This window comes from Rhopalosiphum maidis, chromosome 1, assembly GCF_003676215.2.
Source record: "Rhopalosiphum maidis isolate BTI-1 chromosome 1, ASM367621v3, whole genome shotgun sequence".
NCBI lineage: Eukaryota > Metazoa > Arthropoda > Insecta > Hemiptera > Aphididae > Rhopalosiphum > Rhopalosiphum maidis.
The window spans coordinates 73,652,446-73,667,635 of NC_040877.1; the positions used below are offsets into that span (position 1 = coordinate 73,652,446).

The window sequence follows — 15,190 nt, forward strand, 5'->3', positions numbered from 1 at the left end:
TATATAAAAATTATTCAAGTGATATTTACAATTACAATACATAACAAAAAAAAACCGTATTTAATTATTTTGACATGCATTCCCTTAGAAGTAATCTCATTAAATCTTTATCCGATTCCTCCCACTCACGCCCAGCATCGTCTACAGTAAACTCATGATCTGGCCAATCAACAATCTGCTCGTTATCATCCCTATAAAATTATAAATATAAGTAAAATAATTTGAAAAATATAGAATAATTTAAAAACTTACTCTAAACTATAATGACCGTGAGCCAATGTATGTATTTTATCGTCTAGCACCACTCTTTTGTCATCGTAGTTGTTGTATGTCAATTTATTTGTTTTGATTGTAATTAGCTGGTGTTTGAATGAGCGAATGGATACATTTTCTGTATATTTATCAAGACTTTCATCTCCGAACAAACACTTAACATGATCCTCCAACGTCATATGGTTTTTAACCACATGCTGTCTTACACCCTTCGCCTTGATCTGCTCTCTCACCACATCCTCTTCTCCTGTATATATGTTGTACGCGTATGATTTTGCACGTAGTGCACAAAACTCTGTCATTATATGTCCTTTTGCTTCATCAGAGAAAAACCCGGGCACCTTCTTCCTAGCTGTAGTGTAGCACGGATGGATAGGAGGCAAGTCCGACGTGTCTAATCTATCCATCAAGTTGGGATTCTCAATCAAGTCTTTGTAAAAATCTTCAGTTTTAATATGGTATACCAACGAATCTGAAATAATAATTAATATACATATATATATTGAGTTTATACTTCAAATTAGTTATAATATGTTTACCAGTATCAGTATACATAAGTTTGATATTATCACCATAGTGCTTCTGCATTACGTTGTAGTGATAATCGTACATCTTCGTCTTGGAAATGTCAAGAACAGCAAATCCTATACAAAATATGTTAATAAATGTAAAATAGAAAATTTAAAGTATACTTACCAATATATATAGGCTTATCAAATTTGATTATTTTGTTTTCTAGTGCCACCGCGTTCAGGTTTTCGTTATAGTTGGTAGCATGTTTAAATGTCGTCTTATTAATAAGTTTTTGTAATCGTCTCTCACACGACACCAACTCCATCTTCATTTCCTTTCTTTTCGATTGCATAGTCTTCCCTGAAAAAGAAACTGTTGGAAATATAGTTAAATTGGATTAAGTAAAGTAACATACCAAATACCGCATTATTCATTAATTTGAAAAAGTCTTTCTCAAAGTCGTTCTGTGCCTTCTTCCTCATCTCTGTGTTTAAGTTAATGTAATCCGCCAACCATGCAGACTGGCTAAATTCTAAAACTCTATGCACCTATAAATTAAGATATAATGTTAAAAATCTGTTTAAATCTTGTAAAATAAAAATATTTACTTTTTCAACTATTAACCCATTTTCAATTGCCTGCTGTAGGTTCCGGTAATGTATAATATAATTTTTCTTCTGCTGAAACGTTGACATCAATTTTTTCACCTTTGAGCCTGATGGTATACCGTTTTGTGGCAGTAAAGGTAGGTCATTATGTTTGTCATGTAAATGTTGTGGGTATGAGACATCAATTAGTAGTAGTATAGAAATAATGGTTTCGCTTGTATTTTTGAGGTAGGTCGAGTATAAAAGATAGAATGTTCCCCATAAGTGAGAATATACGTCTTAGAAAATCAGATGATATATTTACATATCTCGAAGAAGTGATGACTTGTAGTATGGTGTTAAATTTATCTGCAGGATCAAGTCCTACATTCAAAAATTTACGCTCGGTGAAGTCGAGAATGAAATTGCTACAGTCGATGAGCTCTGCAGGCGGTGTTGGTGGAACATATGTAAAACTTTTCTGATTGTAGTGTTTTGTTTTCATGTTAACGATTGAACCGGCCATGATTAAAAGTATACGAGAAATGAAGAACACTGAATAAAAACGTTTTAAACACGGAGCGCGAGAACGGTTGTGGTGCGAAGAGCTATAAGGCTGGAGAAACACTGAAGAGCTGTCGGCTGTCGGCTGTCGGTCAGGCTCTTGAGTATTGATATTTATTTGAACACAGATAAATGTCTCTTATTGTAAATACGTCAGTGATATATATATATATTAAAATAATTAATATTAAAAAATATAATGTTTGATAACACGTGATAACAAATGATAACTGATAACATGTGATAACTGATAACAAATCCCGGTCCGATGAATAAAATTTTTTAATTATTTTCCTCGCGCGACGGCAGTGTTGATGGCGGCGGCCAATTGATATGGAAGAGCGGGGTAGCGGGGTATATCGTATACGTCACCGATCGGGCGGCGGCTCGATGATGAGGTGATGAGGGAAGAGCGGGGTAGCGGGGTATATCGTATACGTCACGGATCGGGCGGCGGTTCAGTTAATGAGATGATGAGGATGAGGATGAGGATGAGGCTCCAGAATCCCCTTTTCTATACTACTATATTAACGTAGTAACTATACTATAGTATTTAGTAACACTAAATTATGTTTTTGTAGTTTCACAGATAGTCCACTGCCAGATGGAAACAGATTTTGAATTATATCTGTATATTTATTCCCACCTTTTTTAATCTTCTTTCCGTCTGCTGTTAAGTGAGCCGATGTTTGATTTAATATAGATTTATAAGTTTTTAAATCGTTGTTGGTGTATAATTTTGGAGATTTCGAAAATATTAAATTTCCTAGTCCTTGTGTTATCGGATAAGACAAGTCTTCAATAGTCAATGTATTATCGACAAGCTTAATTTCTTTTTTTCCCAAATACATGTTACCGTTTGTTTGTGTTTTAGGCCCGTATGTTTTGTCTATATCATAAGATTTAAACCAGTCAGTGATTTCAAAATCTTGATAACCATCTGCATCCTGAGTAGGTGAGACTTGAGTAGGTGGAACTTGTAAAGGCTTATAATTTTTTAGTTCGTTCAATGGTTCGATAATCGGGCTTAATGTATCAGATACTAGTGAATGAATATCGGCTTTTCCGTGTTTTAATGCTGAATATTTTCGTTTAATGTTTTCTTTGGCTTTAACCAGTTCTCCGAGTACTTCACCGTTAGCGTCCATGTTTGCGAATGATGAATTTTCATAAAAAAACCATATTATATAATGACAAATGTATCGAATCCATAACGATATCGTCCGTTATCACGTTCACAGTCTTTGCTTATTACGATAAACTCGAATCTCCCCTTACGCAAACACGAAGTGCAAAAATCTTTAAATTCCGAATACAACATATCACCAGAGCAATGCTCATTGTAAACATGCTTTAAGTTGGTTTCATCTTGTTTAAATAATACGATAAAATTAGCGTTATCGCGCAAAAGTTGTTTAGGTACTTTTGAATAACTTTGAGCCAGGTAGCATACATCTATTAAATTGTGACGTGCCCTGGAAAAATAAGTTCTAGCGATCTTTTGGTTTTCAGAAATAATATCGTCAAAAATAAAGACAGAGTTTGGTAAAGCTTCTTCGGGTGGCAAAACTTTTTCATTTTCATAGAACGTAAACAATCCAACATCAGTGCCCGATAAAATATCTCCAAGCATTTTGTATTTAGGCTGATCCAATGTTTTAGAGTATATGTAAACATTATGAAATCTTATTCCGTTTATATTTGTTAATAAAGTAAAGATTAAATTCGTTTTTCCACAGCCGGAAGGTCCTACGACGAGTGCACGTATCGTATTAGGTAGAAGTGCTCCGTGCCTATGATTTTGAAACGAAGTAGGTGGATCTACGTTTTCAACTGTTAGTTTTATTTTTTGCTTGATGAATTTCATTATAAATATCTATGTACCTACAAGAATGCGATCAGTACATAATGTCACCCGCTCGAAGAAGCTACAAGAATAAAGGTGGTGGTCTCATCAACACACTTATAAACAAACTGCCGATCGAGCTTCACGTGCCTGGTAAGTCTAGAATAGCAAATCCGATATTATCATAATAATAATAATAATATTTCTTTGTAGGTTATCAATACTGTGGACCTGGTACAAAATTAGGAAAACGATTAGCTCGAGGTGATAAAGGTATAAACCTACTGGACTCTGCTTGTAGAGACCACGACATAGCATACGAGCGTAGTAACTCTATCACAGATCGTAACAAAGCTGACCATATATTAGAACAAAGAGCCTGGGACAGGTTCAAGTCAAAAGATTCTAGTTTAAAAGAAAAAGCTGTAGCTTGGGGCGTGACTACTGCCATAAAGGCAAAACGAAAAATCGGTGGAGGTTGTGGATACAAAGTGGCGATTAAAGCAGTCAAAAATGTTATCAAGAAAAATATAGGTGAAAAAAACTTGTTGAAATTGAGCAAAAAATGTTTAGCTGTTGCACGAAAAACATTTAAAACTAAGAAGACAAAAGTTCCACGAACAATAAATATTCCGAAAAAAGGCGGTGTGCTACCACTCATACCAATTTTCGCCGGGTTGTCAGCTCTGGGAGCTCTGACTGGTGGCGTAGCCAACGTTGTTAAAATGGCTAATGAATTCAATAGAAACACTCCATCGCATTTAGGCAAAGGACTATATCTCACTCCGTATAAAGGCAACTCATACAAAATCGGATCTGGTGTAGCACCACAAAAAAGTGGTGGGGGTGTAAAAGCGAAACAATATAGAAAATCAAAAAACTAATTGCCACGTTACCCAGTAGAGCGTTGTACGATTACGAACTTTTAAAATTCGCTCGTGATATACCTCATTTCATCGGTGTGTTTACCAGAGATAGGTTGCCAGTTCGTCCTAAGCACTTGGAATCTGGGATTATCAACTTGGATACGGCGAATAGTACAGGAACTCATTGGGTAGCGTATAAAAAAATCGGAAAAAAAGTAGAATATTACGACAGTTTTGGAAATTTACCACCACCGCTCGAGGTGCAAAAATATTTTCACGGATGCGCTATTAATTATAATTATAACAGAGAACAAAAATATGATACTACAAACTGTGGACACTTGTGTTTAAAATTTTTATCATGTACACGATAACGTTAAACGGAAACTCTAGTGAATTGTCATGCGATATTTTTCCACCTATAGAAGTAGATAATACAGCGCGGATTTGTCTTTTGAGTTTACAGACGAATAATTCAATTCCAAACATAGAACCTGGTTGTAACGCAATAGGTTTTCGTAATTTTATCGGTCAAAATGAAAACGTAATTATACCTACTGGTTCGTACGAGTTGGAGGATTTAGAATCTGTAATAAACAAATTCATGCCCGACTATGTTACCCATTTTAAATTAAAAGCAAACAGTAATACATTAAAGTGTATGATATCCTGTAGCCATGAGATTGACTTTTCAGTCGAAAACAGCGTTGCTAAATTGTTGGGCTTTAGAAACGTCGTATACACTACTGGTGTTACTCACGAATCTGAAAATACAGTCAATTTAATGAAAGTAAACTGTATAAAAGTAGAGTGCAACTTGATTGTTGGTTCATTTTGTGACGGAGCGCTGAGTCAGACCATACATGAGCTTTACCCGACTGTGCCTGCAGGATATAAGATCGTTGAGGTACCTAGACACCCAGTGTTTTACAGACTCAACACGACTTCAATAAGTAAAGTAAATATCGTACTAAAAGATCAAAATGATTTTCTAATAAATCTACGTGGAGAACCGATTACAATTCGTTTACAAATAACGCGGTGATATGGCGCTCAAATTTAATATAAATACTGATACCATCAAAAAACCCGTTAGTGTAGTACCGAAAGTGAAGAAGTCTACATCTAAACCGCCACTGAAAAAGTCTACGTCCAAATCGAAAAAAAATAAAACTAAGCTCACGAAAAATAATTTAAATTTTCTTCGTTCGTTACAATGATGGATGACTCATATTTAGATGTGACTGCTGGCTATGTCGATGATTGTAAAATAACACAAAAGCAATTTCATTCGTTTACACCGTATTCAAACACGGCTTTTTCATATAACGATGAAATTAGAATAAATATCCAGAATATGGATTCTTATACTTTACCGTGTGAGAGTTTCATTTACATTGAAGGAAAGGTACAAAAACCTCCCGATGCTGCTGGAGACGTACGTTTTTCAAATAATGGATTGGCATTTTTATTCTCTGAGATGCGATATGAAATAAACGGAATAGAGATACAAAAATTAAAATCACCCGGAGTGTCGTCTTGCTTAAAAGCGTTCTGCTCCTATACTCCAAATGAAATGAATACATTAGACAACTGTGCTTGGGACTCGACAATGGACGGTGAAGATAATAAAAATTTTATGACCGACAATGTGTTTACCGGATGCATTCCTCTAAAACATTTATTCGGATTTTGTGAAGATTATAAAAAAATTTTACTCAATTGCAATCAACAACTAATTTTAAATCGTTCGTCTACTGATTTGGATGCAATACGTGTTGTGGGTGCCGGAGCCACCGAACACGTTGAGAATAATAAAAAAATTACGATTGAACTGACTAAGGTGGCGTGGAAGATGCCTATTATCAAAGTCACTGATAAAGAAAAATTAAAACTGTTGAAAGTATTGGATTCGCGCAAAACGTTATCATGTGCGTTCAGAACCTGGGATCTGTGTGAATATCCGGTACTCCCTCGAAATACTTCACATTCATGGACGATAAAGTCTAGCAGCTTGCTTGAAAAACCTAGATTTATTTTGTTTGGATTACAAACCGATCGAAAAAAAAATTTAGAAAACGACGCTGGACGGTTTGATCACTGTCAGTTAAAAAATCTTAAGGTACACTTAAATTCTGAAGTGTTTCCATATGAAGACTTTCGAGCCGATTTTGTAAAAAATACTACCAGTTTATTGTATAAAGCTTATACAGACTTTCAAAAATCATACTACGAGCGAGATTATTGTGAGCCATTATTATCAAAACATGTTTTTCAAACCTATACTCCAATCGTCGTCGTCGATTTATCACATCAGAATGATAACGTTAAATCGTCGACCATAGACTTACGAATAGAATTTGAAACGGGTACAGCTATTCCGGACAAGACTGCAGCTTATTGTTTAATACTACATGACCAGATTATAACTTACAATCCATTTAGTGGAGATGTTAGAAAATTGTAAACCTTGTATATATTTTATATACTTTATAATTATTATTATAACTTGTTTTTAAAAATATAAATTGTAAACCTTATTGTAAAAACTTAACCTAATAAATAAAAAAAAAAAATGGATTTTAATATCACGCTTGTTTTTATTATTTTACATAAAATTATTTAAACAATATCATTCAAAAAAGTTTGCGTTTTACATTCCGTTTTTTCATGGGCATGCCGCCTGTGAAGTCGAGAATTGATGGCGAGTGGTTAAAAGACGTTGGACCGTCGTTCTCATCAACTGCGAGGCTTGTTGGTGGGGATTTTATGCGGTTATTATACCATGGGGGGTATTGCGTAAAATTGTCCGAATCATTTCCTGTAGAATGATTGTCTATGATCGCCGGTGGTAGACTCTCAGGATCATCAATAGGCTATACAAATAATAATTTGTTAATATATATTTATTTTAAAAATTAAATGTGAGTATTACCAATGACTTGGTTGGTGCCCGTGTCACCTGTGCTAAAAATTCTTCAATACCACGATCCTCGTCAGTTGCCTATAAAATTAAAATTATTAATACTTAAATTATTTCAATATATATATATATATAAGTTATAAATTACTTGTGCCTGCGAAGGGTCAAAATCATCATACATTGGAGACATACTCGAGTATCTTGGAGGTGAAATGAGTCTCACTTCGGATTCAGTGAATAACTATAAAATAATAAAATATGTATTGTATTTTTACGAGTGAATAAGTTTTAAAAACTTACCTCTGGAGACATTTTTCCGCTCAATCGTTGCGCCCAATGTTCAGCTAATTGTGAAGAAGCATACATTTTGAGTTGACTGATGAAATTGACATCATTTTTTGGAATTTTTGAAATTACACTTTCGTCACGTACATTTTTGATAAATGTGACCATTTCTTCAGGTGTTTTCGGTGGTGAATCAACTTTGGTGGATTCATCATCGATATAGTTCAAAAACATATCGAATTGTTTTAAGACAACTGGCCGTATGATGGTTGACTTTCGAACGACTGTTTCAAATATGCACCATTCTAAATATTGCAATTTCATTAAATCTGTACGATTTAGCAATACTCGACATCCGGCTTGTGTTTTTGATTCGATGACAAGCATATTTTCCCCTTTATACACCATACTAGATAGTGAAATAATTTCTGTTTCCAGAAATATATTTCGCTTGTATTTTTGAGGTAGGTCGAGTATAAAAGATAGAATGTTCCCCATAAGTGAGAATATACGTCTTAGAAAATCAGATGATATATTTACATATCTCGAAGAAGTGATGACTTGTACTATGGTGTTAAATTTATCTGCAGGATCAAGTCCTACATTCAAAAATTTACGCTCGGTGAAGTCGAGAATGAAATTGCTACAGTCGATGAGCTCTGCAGGCGGTGTTGGTGGAACATATGTAAAACTTTTCTGATTGTAGTGTTTTGTTTTCATGTTAACGATTGAACCGGCCATGATTAAAAGTATATGAGAAATGAAGAACGCTGAATAAAAACGTTTTAAACACGGAGCGCGAGAACGGTTGTGGTGCGAAGAGCTATAAGGCTGGAGAAACACTGAAGAGCTGTCGGCTGTCGGCTGTCGGTCAGGCTCTTGAGTATTGATATTTATTTGAACACAGATAAATGTCTCTTATTGTAAATACGTCAGTGATATATATATATATTAAAATAATTAATATTAAAAAATATAATGTTTGATAACACGTGATAACAAATGATAACTGATAACATGTGATAACTGATAACAAATCCCGGTCCGATGAATAAAATTTTTTAATTATTTTCCTCGCGCGACGGCAGTGTTGATGGCGGCGGCCAATTGATATGGAAGAGCGGGGTAGCGGGGTATATCGTATACGTCACCGATCGGGCGGCGGCTCGATGATGAGATGATGAGGGAAGAGCGGGGTAGCGGGGTATATCGTATACGTTACGGATCGGGCGGCGGTTCAGTTAATGAGATGATGAGGATGAGGATGAGGGATGAGGATGAGGATGAGGATGAGGCTCCAGAATCCCCTTTTCTATACTACTATTAACCATTTTAAAAAATGGTTTAAACAGGTGATACTCGATAGAACAAAAAAATACTTAGGACTGAATTTTAATTTTTAATTTGTGTATTATTATTTGCGATTTACGAATTACGATTTATTATTATAGTATCATATACGCCATACGGCATCTATCTAATTATTTATTATTATTATTATTTGCAAAGTTAATTATTTTTTTATTGATAACAATTATTTATATTAATATTATATTTATTTAAATCTATTGTGATTGTATTAGTACCTACCTATTAATTGTTAAATCACGTTGTACCAATATGCAAATAGCATATTATTACATACAGAAATTTTATAAATATGGCTTTTAAGTAGGGCTTGGGACTTATAGCACTTAAAATCTTTAAAATAAGCGATTAAAAAGCAATTAAAAACGTCATTATAAGCACTCAAATAAGTATTTAAAAAACTTAAATTTGAGCAAAAATATTAAATCAAAAAAAAACTTTTTTTTACATGATAAAGTAGGTACTTGACATAATTTGTAACTGTGCTAAAAATAATACAATTAAAGACTACAAAAAATATTGAAATAAAATGATTAGAAAAAGTTTCTAACTAAAAAATCTTTATTTTATAAAAAAATCAAACTTCACTTTCGAAACATTTTGCCTTATTGTTTATAGATTTTCCGAAAAAAATCATAAAAAGTAGAAAAACTGGAAATACGCATATTTTTAAAAAATCGTTGAAAAAAAAGCACTTTAAAATTTCATAATTGAACGTGTTTTAACATAACATACACTTCCATAGCACCCTGCTACACTTTAAGCCAATCCATAAAAATAAGCAAATACTTTAAGCCCCGAGCCCTTCTTATAAGAGTACGTCATTTTATTATAATACAATATATAATGTTTATTATATACGTGTGTTTACACTTTATTGTATAATATTATATGCCTGATGTTGTATGGTTTTTAGAAACAGTTAAGGCACGAAATAGTGATACGCACTACGCATGTATGCAATAGGTACACATAATATCTACGTTCGAATCGTTTGATTCAATAACGTGTACACTGTACATACGTACTCAGCATAGACACATTATATCAATGTACGATGAATTCGCATTTGAACTATATATAGTACCTATATTATACCCATTCTATCGAACTGCATTCTTCGGCAGTCTGGGAGCAGTGGATTCGGTGCTACCATTCTGCCACAACCATCTCGATTACACGTAAACCGTTTGACGGAAATATATAGGTACATACAACAATAGACATACATAGACACCATATAATATAACTATAGGTTTGAAGTAATATCAAGGTGGTTTGAACGTATTATACTATTATTTTATATATTATACTATACTATTATATGCAATGGCGCAATGCGATTTTCATAATATGTGATATGTTTAGATTAACTTTAAGATTAATTTATAGCATGAACTTATTCATATCGTTTTACGGTATTTACAGTAAGCCGTAAGGTAGTATTAACTCAAAAGTTAATAACAATAATATAATAAATTATAACTAAATAGGTAACTAAATATTAATAAATAATGATATAAATGTAATCGGAATAAATTAAATCAAACTACCGTAGTACTAAAAGTAAAATAAATTACTATATCAAAAAATGGGTTGTGGTAATCTCTCTTGATTTTTAAAATCAATAAACTTTCTCAGACAAATATTATGCTTATCCGAAGGAAATATGTAAGCTCTCCGAGTTGTTTAAATTAAAAGAGATTACACTAGCGAAGTTGGAAATGGCTGCGTTATATTTTTGTATAAGTTTTCATAGATCCAAATAAAGTTGGGAATATATATCATGTATTCACATATCAAAGCCGTAAAAATGGCTAAAAAAAAAAAACGAAAAATTGTAAGTTTTAGTAATATTTAATTCAGACGTATATTGATATAGATCATATCAAGACAGGCACGCCCACAGAGAAGTAGCTCACTAGGTGCAAAATACTTTTAGTATCAATGTAAAACGTGGGGGGTTTCACCCCCACACCCCTCAACGCTAACTTAATAATATCTCTATACACCAATAATAATAAATGAACAAAATATATTTAAAACAAAACTTATTTATTTTTTGGTTTTAGTAAATATGTATTTTCGTATTTAAGTTATACATTATTAATCATTGAAAAGCAATTCTAACCGCCGAGAACTCAATCCAAACTTTTAAATAATGGCTTCTAGTTGCTGGTCAAAAAACTCCTTATTTTCATATCTTTGTCGATGAATATTAATCAGACCTAAACTATTTAACCTTTCATTTCTCATTCTGTTTCTCAATCATGTATTTAAACGACGTAAAGTGCTAAAAATATAATGACAAACAATTTTGAAAAAATAATATACTTAATAAAAAAATGAGAAATTTAATATAGAAAATATTACCTAAAAGATCTTTCCACTGAACATGAAGTTGCAGGTAAAGTTATGGCAATTCGTATAGCCATACATACAGCTGGGTAAAATATTTCATAATCAAGAATATCAACCAGTTTCATGTCATTTTCGAGTGGTTTATCTTACCATAATTTATACCACGATAAGGCTTGTTCTTTAAAGTTTTCTAGAAGTGATCCATAAACTTGACTGATAACTTTAAGTGTCTTCATGAATGCTTGTCGATTCATATGCATAATTTTTTTGGGATGTAAGTCAAACAATGCAAATATATAATAATTGGATACTTAGCTACATAGTAAAAATTAAAAACTATATATATAAATATAAAAATTGGTCAGACTAATCTACTAATAAAAAATCGGAATACAAGTTGTGTTACATCTACATATTATACACTAACTACAAATTAAAGTAAATAATGATAACTATAAACTAATAGTACTAACCGGTAGTAGTATTAAGTAAAAAAAAAATACTTATAATATATTGTTTGTTATCTAGGTATATACATTTATCTTAATCATTTACTTTTCCATCTTGAATTTTTGTTTTTTTATTGATTTGGACAAAGAAATTGGTAATAGTTTGTGAATTCCGTTTGTTAGAAGACATAATTATATAATTAAAAGTGTAATAAGTAATAACTCGTAATAATAAATAAATATCACAATATTACATGATTATTCAAATGTGATAATGTGATGTCAACGTTAATAAAACTAAAAGCCAGGTGAACAATAAGTCAATAATATTTAAGACTATCATAACATGTTATTATAATATATGCAGTTTACACCAACACAATACATACCCATAATAATGTACCACAGATAAAGAAATTAATAATAATATCATTATAGTTACTAAAATGAGTGTATTTATAGACTCATGCAGCGTGGAATTGCCATTATTTCGTGACTATAGCACGAACAACAGTACAGACGTCGCGCGACGGTTCTCAAAATAGGAATTTAAAATTTACTTTATTTAGTATATTGGCATAATCAAGGTCCATGAACATAAATTATAAAATAATAGAGAAGGAATTTTTATTTTTTTTTATTTATTTGAAAAATCCAATTTTAATAAAATTCTCAGTTGGTGCATTTGCACCACTTGCCCCCCCTCCGGGCGTGCCTGTATCAAGATATCCTCCAACAATGTGAGCTTCAGCGTTATTGTCAACTTGAAAAACAACCAACGCTTGTGCATTTTAGTTCATAATTTTATAGTACTCATCCGTCTTTATTTATATTTTTAGTTCCCTATAAAATGTTTAAACTAAAGTGTGCATAAAAATGTTAGGTTGTGATAAATAAAATAAAGTAAGTAAAATAAGTAAATACTTCCATACTAAAAATAATGGAAAATTATAGATTTTATAAATACTAAAAAATGGACTCTTTAAGTTTTTAAAATATTTATGTTCATATTATTATAAAAATTAAATGTATTATAATATTATTAAAATTATTTATTGTAATTTGTAAAATTTACTTTTTTTTAAATTAAACCAAAATATATATTATAAATTTAAAATAATTTTATGTGTAGGTATATTATTATAAACATTAAAATATAATTATTATGAATAATTATAGTGTATAAATAAAGTTATTATAGACTCTGTGGAGTTTACATGTACCGTTCAGGTAAAACTGAAATAGACCCGAGAGTTTATTATTTAGACTGCACACTGCAGTGCCGGTGTTAGGATTGTCGAGGTTTCGGTCAAAATATGCTAAAATCAGTAAAAATAATCGATCTCCCACTGTGCCATCACATTCAGGAGGATTTACTGGTCATTAAAATAGGAAAAGTTTGTAATCACCTTAATTTATAAACTTATAGTGGTATCTAAAGGCTTACGCACACTTATCAACCTTCTTTATCTTACAAATTGCATGTAATGTAATTTCAATATTAGTTCAGTTTTGTAAATAATTTAAAAATAAATGTAATCGAAATTGATGGTTATAAGTTACAACGTAGATATTATTTTCTTTTTTATGGTATATAATATCAGAGGCGTCTCCAGACCTTGGCTGACCATATTTCGAGTTTAAACGACTGAAATACACAATATTAAACAACAAAAAAAGAATAATATTGAAAAATGTCAAGTAATAATTTAATATAAATTATAATATTGACCAAGTACTATGTAAGTCAGTCCACCTCGCGGGGGAATCGCCCCCTCATCTACCTCCATAAGGACGCCTCTGTATAATATTTACTATCTACATTGTATATATGTATCCAATCACTCTTTTAATGTAATTTTATGTTTTCTTAACTACGCGGCTAGACACATGTGTTGCCCTGTATTACTCCGAATAAAAACGGTTATTAGTACATAACAGGTAAACATTTGCTTGAATTATTTATTCCAGTATTTGACATCCGAAATCTGAATCATTGATTCACGTGCAAAGTTCTAGTTCTAACGACTTGCCGGATTAATTTCTTATTATCGTAACTGAATTGCACAAAACGTGATAAATTATATTAATACGGTTGTTATTTCACCTCATTTTAGTGTTATAAATATATTTCGATATTTAGTGCGCCTAAACTAGGAGGCGAACGAAAAAGCATAAATTATTATCAATTTTTCGCTCAAGAAAACAAATTTTGACGGTTAAAGTTCGACGACACGCGGCCGTAGGCGTCGTCGTCACACGCGAGCACGAACGCGTACGGCCACTACTGCTGAGTGCACCGACCTTCGGTCGTATAGTATCACGACGAAGGTCGGCTACAGCGGTGTGTGTCGTCTTGCCATCGTTGCAAATCCTCCTCCCTTCATCTTTCTTCCGATTACTCACAACGATGACGACAACTTCTATCTATATACTATTATTGCCAACCCGATCAGCTGGAATTTCGATCGTCGCGATTACATAATCGACAAAACGGAGAACAATTTTAGGAGACGTTAACGACTAATGAGATGTACACGAAAAGAAAACTTGTACCGTGATTGCATTTAAACCATTGTTATAAAAGTGTGCGCAAAAAAAAATGTAGTCGTAATGTATCACAACAATTAATATTTTCATAAAATTATTTATCTCAAATGCGTTATTTACAGCAGATGAAGAACCTGAAAGATACCTATGGAATATTGAATTAAAACATACTATGCTTAAATATTATTATAAATAATTATGCATATTATATATATACTTTTATCTGTACTTCGAGCCACACCCTGTTCGGTGTTAAAAAAATAAACAAAAAAAAATATGTTCTAAAATTATGCATAATGTTAAAGAAACAATATGTATATATAAATGACTAACTATTATGAATTAACATAATAAATAATTATGTATATATATGATTAAAATATCGATATGTATTTTACCAATAATTGTTGAGTTAGCAAAATGAAAATTTAAAAAACAAGAAATAATACACTAAATGGGAATTTAGTTAACAATCTAATTGGATAATCGGACGATTGTATTTTAACTCTTATAAAATAATTAAATATCATAAAAATGCCATATTGTATGAATTAGCAGTTGTATTATGACCAGTTAAGTTTTTAATTAAGTAAATTTACAAATTA

General features: G+C 32.1%; 3 protein-coding genes across 3 annotated transcripts; 1 reads left to right on the top strand and 2 right to left on the bottom strand.

The window, feature by feature from the left end:
* Positions 1-248: 248 nt before the first annotated feature.
* LOC113549394 lies at positions 249-1,498 on the bottom strand. The gene is made up of 5 exons (XM_026950672.1): positions 1,395-1,498; positions 1,202-1,334; positions 970-1,146; positions 813-917; positions 249-745 (listed from the first exon to the last, which is right to left on the bottom strand). Exons 1-5 carry the CDS (start codon positions 1,479-1,481, stop codon positions 249-251), a joined length of 999 nt encoding a protein of 332 aa, XP_026806473.1. The 5' UTR covers positions 1,482-1,498.
* Positions 1,499-5,868: 4,370 nt separating this feature from the next.
* On the top strand, positions 5,869-7,116 carry LOC113552935. The gene has a single exon (XM_026956020.1). The coding sequence runs from the start codon at positions 5,869-5,871 to the stop codon at positions 7,114-7,116; it is 1,248 nt and encodes a 415-aa protein (XP_026811821.1).
* Positions 7,117-7,285: 169 nt separating this feature from the next.
* On the bottom strand, positions 7,286-8,598 carry LOC113549681. Its single transcript, XM_026951089.1, has 4 exons — positions 7,873-8,598; positions 7,721-7,813; positions 7,585-7,653; positions 7,286-7,525 (listed from the first exon to the last, which is right to left on the bottom strand). The coding sequence occupies exons 1-4, from the start codon at positions 8,596-8,598 to the stop codon at positions 7,286-7,288; spliced, it is 1,128 nt and encodes a 375-aa protein (XP_026806890.1).
* Positions 8,599-15,190: the final 6,592 nt, after the last annotated feature.

Coding starts and splice junctions, on each gene's coding strand:
- LOC113549681 (XM_026951089.1), bottom strand. CDS start 8,598: ATGGCCGGTTCAATCGTTAACATGAAAACAAAACACTACAATCAGAAA. Junction 7,654..7,720: donor TTGACCCTTCGCAGGCACAA/GTAATTTATAAC, acceptor TTAATTTTATAG/GCAACTGACGAGGATCGTGG. Junction 7,526..7,584: donor GGGCACCAACCAAGTCATTG/GTAATACTCACA, acceptor TTATTTGTATAG/CCTATTGATGATCCTGAGAG.
- LOC113549394 (XM_026950672.1), bottom strand. CDS start 1,481: ATGTCAACGTTTCAGCAGAAGAAAAATTATATTATACATTACCGGAAC. Junction 1,335..1,394: donor ATGGGTTAATAGTTGAAAAA/GTAAATATTTTT, acceptor CTTAATTTATAG/GTGCATAGAGTTTTAGAATT. Junction 746..812: donor ACTTATGTATACTGATACTG/GTAAACATATTA, acceptor TTATTATTTCAG/ATTCGTTGGTATACCATATT.
- LOC113552935 (XM_026956020.1), top strand. CDS start 5,869: ATGGATGACTCATATTTAGATGTGACTGCTGGCTATGTCGATGATTGT.